This window comes from Lonchura striata, chromosome 1A (assembly GCF_050655825.1).
Source record: "Lonchura striata isolate lonStrDom1 chromosome 1A, ASM5065582v1, whole genome shotgun sequence".
NCBI classification, from domain to species: domain Eukaryota; kingdom Metazoa; phylum Chordata; class Aves; order Passeriformes; family Estrildidae; genus Lonchura; species Lonchura striata.
Genome location: NC_140741.1, coordinates 6868636 through 6880770, shown reverse-complemented (window position 1 = coordinate 6880770; position 12135 = coordinate 6868636). Strand labels below are relative to the sequence as shown.

The window sequence follows — 12135 nt, the reverse complement described above, 5'->3', positions numbered from 1 at the left end:
AGAAAAGAGCATTACATTGTTCCAGCATAGTCTCAGACCATTTGTTATGAAACAAAACTTACAGGCCCCACAAGACAGATGGATTTGATGCTGTCTGTCCCCTGGACATTTAGGTTGAGAACTTCTAGTTTATGGTTAATATTTACTCCATAATGGTAAGTGATTAAGAAATAAACTTTATCATTTTTTTTAATCTGCTCCCCCTCCAAGTATATAAAGCCTTTAATAATCATGCTGAAATTTAGACATTTAAGACCCAACTTGGCTTGTTTAATAAACAAGACATAAACCACAACATTCCAGTCTAGGTCCAGAAAGAACCCTTGAATTTTGGATAATCAAACAGAAAATAATGTTTTTTGCATTATAAGAACTAGACACCATTAACAAGCAAAGAATTTAATCCAAAAGGGTGAAGGATCTCAGGGACTCCTTCTATGCCAGTGGCATACAGAACCTTGTTGCTGGTATATTTTTGGCTGGTGGCACTGAGCCAAATGCTCATTCCATTTCCTCTACCCATCCGTAAAACTATGAAGTTCTCTATCAGAAACAGGTCTGGGAATGAACTCCACCTACTCAACACCTGGACTGAGAAAAGCCTCACAGCAAGGTAGTGTTAGTGAAATCCCACCAATTCACTCTTACGTCTTTGTTTCCAACCTTTTAGAAGGACACATCAAGTTTATGCTTCCATGCAGTCCACGGCAAACACTAAAGGAAAATGCCAGAGAGTAAGGCAGATAATTTACACACTCAAAAAGAGTCACTAGGACAACCAAAGAGCCTGAAAATTGCTTTATTTGTTTGTAAGGTTTGTGCGTTACAGCAAGCCTAATTTTAGCTACCATGGACAAAAGTTCTGGAAGAACATTTCATGTTGACCATTGAGAGATATAGTGAGTAGAGCCCCCATCTGCAAACAACATGCTGTTTTTCTATGGCTGGAACCTAATATTCACAAGTTACAGATCCTTGATATCCTTCTGGACATTCCACAGTGTTTCTGCACTCTTCCTCAGCTGGGTCACCTCTTCGTCCTTCAGCTTTTGGTTGATGACACTCGTCAGGCCAGAGGAACACAGGACAGAAGGAAGGCTCAAGAAGACTTCATTCTCAATGCCATACATGCCCTGTCACAAAAGAGATCAGACAGGCCTGTCAGCACAGATCTGTGGCTGGTTTCTGTTGCAGGGTACCTCCTCAGAGCAGAGCTCCAAAAACCATCATTTTACAACCTGCAGAAAAATTTCAGCCACAATGAATTCAAGAAAATAAATAGTAGATAGCTGTTTTGGATCCAATGCTTGGCAATACCAAACAGCTGATGGCAAACCCCACTTTTAGTTCTATACAGCAGGGAGCTGAAAAGATTCAGACACAGAATTAGGACAGGCCAACAGAGGGAGCAGCTCCCCCTGCTCAGAGCCCTGCTGCAGCAGAGGTTGTGGAGCTGGCACAGATCACGTGTAACCAGTTACACCAGCTATAAAAGGACAGTGGCTCCTGGAATCACAGCTGGGCCTCCAAGAAGTCTTCCACTTTGACACTGAAAACTTCCTTTCAAGGAATCTGCATATGCTACACATGGCAAAGCTTCACACAATAGTAGTTCTGCACAGAGAACTTCATTTTCAGCTCTATACTTGTGGCAAGAGCAGGCTAAGAGGTCAGCCTAGAAGAAACAGCAATAGTAAGCTACCATTTGAAATTCAAAGTAGTATTTTACAAAGCTTCCTTGGTTCAGCACCTTGCTAATAGAGGCTATTTAGCTTGTCCAGAACAATAAAATGAGCCAGAGAGTCCAATCAGCCCCCAGTACTTACCTTTACCAGAGTAGCAACTGAATGAACCCGGTGGAGGTTCTTCAGGATGGTCTCACAGAGGTCAGCCACACTAAAGCCAATAGCCCAATTTGTGTATCCCTTTAGTTTGATCACCTCGTAGGCACTAAGGAGACATTGAAATACAACTTCATTAAGATGTCTTCAAGCAAGTCACTGCAAATTACAAGTCTTAAAACCAGTGAATGTTAGCCATTTAAAATTTTTCGAACTCCTGAAACACACTGTAAGGTTTGGAATTAAAATATCCAAGTTATGCTTTTCAACACTAGAGAATAAAGCACAAAATCTACATTATCCCCTATGCATAATAAAGAATCCTGTTGTTCTCACCAGATTAGCTGAAAACAAAATTAGCTCCTATCTAGGAAGAGATCCTAGTGTCAAGTAGAAAACCACACTTATACCTGAAAAGCTGTTTCAGTCAGAGGCACAGTGGAATAGGCAAACATTTAGAGTCAAAGCACCACTACACCCTGGAGTTTTAGCCAACATCTGCACACATTTTATCCCAGTGAGTGTACACTCATTTCACAAAAGACTTAGCAACATGTAGTCAACTGTACACAAACTCTCCTGCATCCATGAACAGCATTGTCCCCAGTTCCAACACTCTGCTTACAGAAACATGCTACCTTTTCCTGGGCTTGTGCCCTTTGAACAAAGTTACCCATTGAAGAATCTCCATGTGGGAAAGCAAGCATCCCCAGCTCTGGGTGCTCCAGCACTTGACTAGGTTTGTTATGCAGTAACCTGTCTCCCTGCAGGATAACAAATCTAACCAGCTGAAACCCTGCATTTCTGTTGTTATAGGACATGTGAAAGCATGACGTGAGCTGCCGCTATTGTAAAGGTGAAAAACAGGAAGTTCAGTTTTTGATTCTAGCATTTATACATTTTCAAATGTGATAGTGGATTGGAGGGTGAATGTTCTACCTCTCCAATGACATCGGGTAAATTACTAGTATATTAAGTTTTTCTGCCTCTATGGAGGAATGTAAAATAATAGATTGTTTACAGAAAGTTGTGTGAGAAAGTTCTCTATAAGAATGTAAACTCAGAAGGCTTTAGAAAATCTTCAGAATTAGGGTAATGCATTTCTATGTTTAAAAAAGCAGTCCCACTCACTCAAGAAACGCTCTACCTAAGAGGACATGAAAGCTGCACCAGAACAGAGGCAGAGTGCAGACAAACTGTTCTCAGCATGGCATCCATCCACATGATCCCTCAGGTCATCATACCTTGCAACCACTTGCTTGTGGATCTCCTTCCAGTTCTCAGGATCTTTGTCAGTTCCCATGGCAGGGTTCAGCTCCTGGAGGCAAACCCCTGCCACGTTCACTCCGCTCCAAACAGCCACTGCAACAGAGGCAGGACATCAGTGCCAACAGCACCTGGCAACTCCCCCCCACCTTTCCTAGCTAAAATAATTGGAAACAAAGGAGGAGCAGCCAGAATCACAGCAATGGCTGAGGCAGGTTTTAAGTTTTTTTTTAGCTACAGTTAAATCTGAGAACTCAGGGAGTCAAACATGAGACTGTTTTAGTACTGGCACTTGAACAAGTCACTCGTAACATGTGACAGCAGTCAGAGCCTGGAAGTTTCTGAAGTCAGAAACATCAAATTCTAGTAAAAAGGCGTATTTTAGCTACCCAGCCTTTTAGAACTGATTTTAGTCAAAACTGCAGCATTTGCAGTTTCATTAATCAGCATTAGAATTAGCCTTCAAGAAGTCTAATCTTATTTACACAAATAAGAGCATTGCAATATGCAAACTTATAATATCAAGACAGGAATTTGCACCTCTCCCTGAATCCTGGAGGCTCAGAAGCAAGCTCAGTCTCTGTTTCTGGGAAGTCAGCCGGAATGTGGAGTTAGTTCAAAGCAAAAGTAGCTGTAACAATGACACAGGATAAGCTCTGCATGTGCTCAGCCAAACTCTGCTTTCATTGGTACAGGGCTGGCTACAGTAACTGCTGCTGTGGATCAGACACTGTACTTTGATCAAATGCAATGGGACAATGAAGAGGTGGCTCCCTTAGAAATACATAGCACGAAAGTATAAAGAAGTAACAATCTACATGAATGTTCTGCTGCAGCATTTCAGACTTGGAATAAATTAACTGAATTAGGACAGATAAACTTCTTTGATTTTACATTGTAAAAATAGCTTTGTTTTAAACAGCAAGGAGAAAAGTCACAAAATAAGGTAAGGGATAATTTTGTTAGCCTGGATCTGGACTGCTAGAATAACAAACTCTGCTATTGACCTAGCAAGTGCTGATACTGCTTTCAGAGAACTGTGCTACAGGCTGTGGAATGGTACTCCAAAAACTGAGGATAAAGAGAAGAAGCAAGCTGCACCCTTCAAAACACAACCTCACAAAACTATCCTTTTCAGTTCAGGCTTTAATCATACAGCCACCATCACATTTATTAAATATGTGTAGGTATTTTTCCTATACTTCTCTCAACTCTAATCTTCATAAAAATATAGCAAAGTACCAGTTACTGGAGCTCAACTGCAGCTGTTCCTTCAGAATCCTGTAACAAACCTCAAGCCTCAACCTCTGCTATGGAATTGCTCATTCCCAGGGAGGTTAGAACTGCTTCTTACCACTGGAATCACCGTGCTCTCCCAAGATCCAGCCATGGCAGCTGCTTGGATGGATCCCAAGTCTCTCGGACATCAGATAACGGAATCTGGCCGTGTCCAGATTGCAGCCACTTCCAATCACACGGTTTTTTGGCAGCCCACTCAGCTTCCACGTGATATAGGTTAATATATCCACTGAAAGGAAAAGCATGCATGGCAAATGAAACTCCACTCACAGCAAGAATGCCCCAACAATTTCTTTACTGAGTGCAGCAGGGCAATCAGGAGGACTCAAAACACAGTACTGCTCACTGATCAAGGAAGATTGGATCTGGTTGTTTGGGGGATTAAAATGGATACAGTGCTTGAAATTTTGAACAGTAGCTTGATGGGTGCTGAGAAGATTCGAGGAAGGTCTTTAGAGGTTAGATTCCTACCAGCTAAAGTTGGACACACTTTTCTTGGTCACAGTTAAAGCCCTAGGGCATTCAGAACTGGGACTGATCTCATGTGGCTAAAACACTCCAGTAATTTCTTGAATAATGTTCCATTCCAGTTCACCATCACAACAGATTAAACAATTTACAATCAAAAGTCTGAGATTTACATACTCTTTGTAGTTGGTAATTCCTTCAGTTTAATTTGATTTGTGCACTAAGCACTTTCTACTTCAACCACCTCTGCAGCATGAAGAGCCAGATAAGCAATATGCTTTAGCTGCACGTTTCTAAAAATACAGTTTTAGGAAAAAAACCAACACTAGGTAGGGCAGACAAAGATTCGAGCAGAGAAAAAACCTCTAATCCACAGCCCAAAGAAACAACAAATAACCAGGCTGCAGGAATTGACTCCAACTCTGAGGAGCCAAGCAGTTCTCAGGAGGGAACACATTCGTGTACACAGATCTGAAATGCATCATTTGCTCTGCTCGGGCACCAAAGCACAGCTCACACCTCTCAAGTGGCATGTTCCCTACAGCCTCAGCCAGTGCAGGGAAGGGCATCAAGTCCCTTCCATGGGCTCACAATGACCTTCACTATGTAACACTAGTGGACAAAAGTCCACACACTGAGAAAACAAAGGATTATAAAAATAATTCTGAAAAAGCAACATGCAATTCTCCTCCTGCAGCTGCTCTGCTGGAGAGAAGTCGACAGGTTGAAATCAGCCTTGCTAGAACAAGAACAGCCTGATCTTTGTCTCAGTCTGGTTTTCAGGGAAGTGCTTAAAACTGCTGCAAGTTACTGCATTTGCTGAGAACACTGGCTAACTGTACAGCAGATAATTAATTACTCAACCCCCAACAGAGCATGCAATGGTTCCACTCAGACAGGTTTTCTTTAAGAGCAGTGTCACTTCACCATCACAGTTCTTCAGTACTGGTTTCAGTAGTTGAATTAAGCAAACCCTACAGGGACACCCTACAAAGCACATCAGAATATTTACTGTCACCTTTAGACATCCAAATATCCAAGCTGTCTCAGTGCAATGAGATACTTGCAAGTGAACACACAAACATGCACAAATAACTCCTTTTTCTGTTTTAATTGAACTGTGGAGTACAGTCAGCCCTTGTTTCACCATAAGCTTCAGCATGCAAATTCTTTTTTCTGAAAATATAGCCATGACTCTAGGGGAAGTTCTTCATGCTGAAAACAGCCCTATCCTATCCAGACACAGAAGTTATCCACTAGAGATAAAAAATTTAAACTTCCTACTGCTTAAGCCAAAGTATGCAAAGAACTTTAAGTATTTATCACTAAGCATTCTTTTAAAATATGGACACCATAGCAAGTTCTGAATGAAGAGAGCATCAGAAAGCAGAGTATTTGTCTGCACTCTCAGATGTCCACAAAAAGCTATTAAGTTTCAACAATTTGTATTTGAAGAAACATTCTGAGAACTAACTAATGTTTTATCTTGTCAAACCAAATCTGTAAGTGTTTAGGAAAAGACTGCCTTACCTGGGTTGGAAACCACCAGGATGATGCAGTTGGGACTGTACTTGACAACCTGAGGAATGATGAATTTGAAGACATTCACATTCCTCTGCACCAGGTTGAGCCGACTCTCCCCCTCCTGCTGACGGACTCCTGCAGTCACCACCACGATCTTGGAGTTGGCAGTGACAGCATAGTCTAACCAGAGCACAGGGGAGAAGATACAGAGTGTGTTTAAAATAATTCCACTAATTCCAGTAGAATTATGTTAATACAGGAGTCACAGGGAGCTTCTGCATTATGCGTTGCATTCAAAACCCAAGACAACAGTTTGAAAACCAGCACCATCTCCTAACACTGACGTGATATATCAATATGTGGGTGCTCAGAGTCCATTTGGTCATTCTGACTCTTATTTCCAATATGAAAATAATACTATTTCTGTTACATACAGTTTCACTAAAATCAATTTTACTAATTGATACAAGCCCCAAATTGTAAAGAGATGCAAAAGACAGCCCAGCTTAAGAGCCATTCCCTTTATGGTGGTCGTCTGAACTCGCCCCAACTCACACACTTCACCTTTTCAATGCCAAATCCTAAGAGCTCTTTAGGGCTGCACAACTAATTCTCCACACTATTCAAAGTCACAGAGTATCAGTGTTAAATCAAAGAAACTGAGGTGCACCTTTGTCTGCCACGATCTTGTGAGTGTGAAGGAACAAGCTCCCGTGCTGCAGGTCCATCATTTCTCCTTTTAGTTTGTCTTCCATAACATCAACCAGAGCAAGCTCATCACAAAGACCCTGAAAATAACAAAATTTGGAGTCAATGATGCAGTTCACATGCATTTTAAAATTAACCCAGAGCAGAGCTAAATTACATTTTAAAGTAACACATTTCATCCCTCTGAAAGCATCTCTTCTCCAAATAAATCAGGACTATTTTGGTGTTCTGATGCATCTCACAAAGTCAGAGGCTACTACAGCACAGGCTCATGAAACTCAGACTTCCCAAAAAAGGTATCATTTGTGGGGAGTTCAGTGCACAGCCAACTCTTTGCTAGGAAAGCACTTCTTAACTTAGTTATTACCTTTGGAAAAAGGTTGCATCTTTCAGAGTTGTGGCAAACCCTCTAAATCTATCCAGCAAATAGGCCTGTTTTAAATATTTAAATATCTGAAATAACACATTGTATAATTATCAATTAAGCATTCTCTTTCAACAAGCCATCAGTCAATTCATTTCACAAAAATATGCAATTGGAACAGACTTCCTCAGCACTAAAATTGAGAGAAAAAGGATTCTTTCGCTATTTTTCTCTACAGGAGCTACTGCGTGATATTTACATTGCAGAACAGATTTAGCTTCCATTTCTAAATCAGTTACATCAATGATTTGTCTCTAACTGAGCAGGAACTAAATAACCAACATGGAAGTTTTACAGTCATGCAAATTTATACATTTAATACCACACTAACAAACTGAAATCAGTATTAGAGCCAAGCATCTTGCACAAGTCAAACCCACATCCTATTGGTTGGCAGTGGCTGAACATGAGCCAGCCCAGCTGACCAAAAAGGCCAAAAGCATTCCAGCTGTATCAGGAACAAAGTGGCCAGCAGGACCAGAGCAGTGACCATCCCCCTGGGCCTGGCACTGGTGAGGCCACACCTCAGAGCCTGTGTTCCCTCACTACAAATGTATTGAGGGGCTGGAGCGTGTCCAGACAAGGGAACGGAGCTGGGGAAGGAGCTGGAGCCCCAGGAGGGGCTGAGGGAACTGGGGGGGCTCAGCCTGGAGAAAAGAAGGCTCAGGGGGGCCCTTCTGGCTCTGTACAGCTCCTGACAGGTAGGGTCAGGTTCTGCTCCCAGGGAACAAGGAACAGGATACACACTGTGTCAGGGGAAGTTTAGACTGGATAGGAGGAAAAAATTCATCACCAGAAGGCTGGTCAGGCTGCCCAGAGAAGCTGTTGGGTCACAATCCCTTGATGCGTTTATAAACTTTTAGATGTTGCACTTGGGGACATGCTGGACTTGGTAGTGCTGGGTTAATGGTGGGTCTCAATGATCATAAGAGATCTTTTCCAGCCCAAATGATTCTACTGCATTTTATTGTAATTCATTTTCAAGAACCAGATGGTTTTATTATGAAAACATTTTATACTGCAGCTTATAGTTGTGAGAGAGTAGAAGCAGAAGCCTGACTGAAATAAACTCCATGTCTCCATCTATGCTTGAAGAATTTAAAACCAGTTTTTATTCTGGGTTTGGGGCATACTGACAGTAAAACTTTGTGCTTAGCTATCTGACAATGCAGTTTGATCCTGCTTAGAGAAGTGCATTAAATGAATGCTGAATTGTGGTTCAATTTGTGGTAATATCACCTAGCTCCCTCACAGGTTACATCAAAAACAACTGTTTTCAGATCCTGAGAGGCAACCATGTGCTTGAAAGTATAAATATAAAAACCCACAATGAACTATCACTGGTTTTCCATTAAATTTCTTCTTCACTTATTTGTTTTAAAAACTATTTGCTACTTTCGCATCAGTTTCACACTTAGTTTCACTGTGGCCTGTTCCTACTGTCAGTTTTTCCTTGCTCACAGGGCTCATGAATATCAGCAAGTGAAAGGCCTTACTTTTTTTAATATAATTAAACATGCATTAAAACATGCATCCTCAGGGTAATACATTGGAGGGTCATCTACAAACAAACTACAGCTGGTTTGTTCTTACAAGCAAGATTTTCCATCTGATTAGGAGCTACCTGATTTAAAATCTGCCCCTGCAAGGGAGCATTGCATATCTGTTGATGCCTTCTTTTAAAAACAAAAAAAATCTGCAGTTTCTGTCTCTTTTCAAATTTAATATATTTAGAATATTCTCCAAAAACAAAGTGCAAAGTACACGACATCCTCATTGATTAATAAGCCTTTTCTTTGCTCAAAGACTGCACCATGAGATTTGATAAACATATCCCACAAACCAGTAGCAGGAAAAGTCATAATAACCTCCAAGTCCAGCCCTCTGTTTTTAGTTATCTAAAAACTAGCTAACACCTCTCTGGAAAAAAATAAAGTAATATAAACAAGCAAAAAGGGCTTAAGAGAAATCAAGAAGCTGCTGAAGGGGAGAGCAGTATTTTCAGCTACTAGGACACATATTCTTTAAAAGAATAAAAAGCAAACACTCTCTTGATTGCTATCCTATATTTCACCCAGGTTTTTGCTCTGTCCCCATTCTTTGCCCAGCAGAGCTCCCTCACCAAGCAAACTCCAGCTTTGTTGTGGAAGAATAAAAATATTAAGAGAACAAGAAGTTTGGCAGGGGCTGCAGAGTCATTCCTACCTACATTTTCCCAGCAGCCTGGAAAATCATTCTGCCTAATGAGACATTTACTGCTAAGCACAGATAGAAAGGTGAGAGAACAAGGAGCAGCTGAATGTGGAGGTCAGGCTTGTAGGTCATTGCTTGCTTACCCGAGCTGCTAATGATTCATTCCTGTGCCAACCTCCCAAATGTCCCACCTTTTGCTAAGAGAGGCAGCGCAGAGCACGACAGCGTGGGGGCTTGGAGAGCACAGTGTCCTTGAGCCGTACCTTTGCAAGGACGCTGATAGCAGCGGCCATCCCAACCTGGCCGACCCCCACAATCGTAATCTTGCTGTTGGGGAGCTTGGCTTCCTCCGCAATGGGGCTGATCAGCTTGTCCTTGAGAGTGGCCATGGTGTTCTGTGAGGAGACGGAAAGATGTGGATCAGAGCAGGCCAGAAGGAGCTGAAAGGCGTGTTCTGAATGGAGGAGTCACCTGCCACAGCCGGGGCGACGTAAGGCAGCTCCGGGCACGCTGCCCTTGCTCGCAGGGCTCCCTCCCAGCCCAGAGCCAGCACCCACCTCCCGCACACTCTCGGGGCTCTGGGTCCCTGCCCTCGCTGTGCCCGGCCAGGCGCTGGCAGCACTCCCCGCGAACGCCGCTCCCAGAGCCGCCCGCCCATGGTGAAATTCCATCAGCTGCGGACTCTGGGCACAGCGGCGCTCCAGGACGGCGCTCCACGAGCCAGCCGGGCCGCAGGGAGCGGGCTGCGATTTACCCAGCTCCTTTCCACGGCTCCCCCGAGGCTCCCCGGGGCCCGCGGCCGCGCCAGGGCAGTCAGGGGCCGCGGCGGCACCCTGAGCACGGCCGGGGACCAGCCCGGAGCCACCGCCCGGCTCCGGCCACCCCAAACCCAAACCTCCGGGAACCGCAGCTCGGCTCCGTCCATTCCAGACCCCAACCCGAACCCGCGGGAGCCCGGCCCGGCTCCGGCCACCCCAGGCATCACCCGCTAGCCACGCAGGGATGCTCTGCCCGCGGCAGCAGCCGAACCCCGGCGGGATCAAGCCGCCGGGGGAGAAGCGACGGGCCGGCCACCCAGCACCCCCTGTCCCCGAGCGGGGTGTCCCCGTACGCACCGGGCAGCGGGAACAGCGCGGTGTGCGGGGCTCAGAAGGGGCGCGGGGCTCGGGCAACGAGCGCTCCGCAACCGAAGGGGAGCGGGAGCGGCGAGCGGGGCTCGGGGCGCGGGGCTGGGGCAGCGACAGCTCCGCAACGGAAGGGGCGGGCCCGGCGGCGCGGCTGGGGGAGGCGGCGGCCGCGCTCAATCCCCGCCAAGGACGGAGCCTCAAGGATGTCGCTGCTCCGCCCCGGTCCCGCAGTGGCGCAGGGCCTGGAGTTGCGTCCCGGGGACATCGCTGGGTGCGCGGCCGGGAGCAGCGATGCTGCCGAGGCTGGTGGTGGCCGTGCGACCTCGGCAGCTTCACCTCCACGGAGGACAACGGGGCTGTTGGTCCCTGGTGGCACAGAGCCACAGGCTTGGCCAGAATCGCTGCAATCGATTTAAAATGTGGCGGAATTAAAGCATTTTACCTGATCTTTCGGGGAGAACTTGCTCAAATTGCGGGTATCTCTTCAGTCGGGAGTGTCTGATTTTTGCGCTCGCTGATTTCTCCCCTGGGCCTGACTCGGGCTGGATTTTTGGTGGTTGGACAAATCCCTTCTGGAGGCACAGAGCGATGTCTCGGCAGCAATAAGGGATGTAACCTGAGGCAGGCCAACAAAGAATGTAACCTGAGCAGCGCCACCACCAGCGCTCCTCCCTATCCCTCGGTCTCGGCCAGACCCACAGCACGCTCACTCTCTCTCGCGGTACCCCAGTAGGGCATCCCTTAAAGATGATGATAAGCGTGAATGTAGTTTATCGCCTTGTTAAAGTAATAAACGCATCCGGCACTGTAAGTAGCAATGAGAGTCAGGTGGTATTTTCCTTTTCCCCAGACCCACGGAACACACAAACTGAAAATCTGAGTGTACGATCGGCCACTGCTGCTGAGCAGAGAAGGAAGGGATTTCTTGGAATTCCTCCAGGACCAAAGCGAGCGAAATACAGGATAACAGCAAACAGGGTTTGTTTCATCTAGTGCTGTAACATTACATCTTTCTAGCTGTAAAGGAAGAAAGTAGAAGCACAACACTGAATGGTATGCAATTAGTTCCAGTGGGGAATAAACTAGAAAGCTTTAGGTTCCTCAGCATAGATGATTTAGTCTCTCTCACAAGAGGGAAAACAGAAGAGTGGATTCCAGAGTCCTCCCAAATAAGTCACTGGGTTAAATGGGACTAGGCAGAGAGCCTAGCTCTGCCTGCCTATGATTATTGCTGCCTTTTTTTTTTTTTTTTTTTTTTATTCTGTTGTTGCAGCTATTTTAAAGT

General features: G+C 44.9%; 1 protein-coding gene across 2 annotated transcripts; it reads right to left on the bottom strand.

The window, feature by feature from the left end:
- Positions 1-783: 783 nt before the first annotated feature.
- On the bottom strand, positions 784-11424 carry LDHB (lactate dehydrogenase B). 2 transcript variants are annotated; one of them, XM_021539182.3, is made up of 8 exons: positions 10839-11424; positions 9987-10118; positions 7069-7186; positions 6405-6578; positions 4462-4635; positions 3086-3203; positions 1827-1950; positions 784-1133 (listed from the first exon to the last, which is right to left on the bottom strand). In XM_021539182.3, the coding sequence occupies exons 2-8, from the start codon at positions 10110-10112 to the stop codon at positions 966-968; spliced, it is 1002 nt and encodes a 333-aa protein (XP_021394857.2). In that variant the 5' UTR covers positions 10113-10118; positions 10839-11424; the 3' UTR covers positions 784-965. The 2 variants fall into 2 exon arrangements, with proteins under 2 accessions (XP_021394857.2, XP_021394856.2); XM_021539181.4 differs by having other exon boundaries at positions 11293-11424.
- Positions 11425-12135: the final 711 nt, after the last annotated feature.

Bases quoted from the DNA above. Each gene is read 5' to 3' on its own strand.
- LDHB (XM_021539182.3), bottom strand. From the start codon at position 10,112: ATGGCCACTCTCAAGGACAAGCTGATCAGCCCCATTGCGGAGGAAGCC. The intron at 7,187-9,986 runs GTACGGCTCAAG...TGTTATTTTCAG, and splicing joins CTATCAGCGTCCTTGCAAAG to GGTCTTTGTGATGAGCTTGC. The intron at 1,951-3,085 runs GTATGATGACCT...ATGTCTCCTTAG, and splicing joins CACAAGCAAGTGGTTGCAAG to TGCCTACGAGGTGATCAAAC.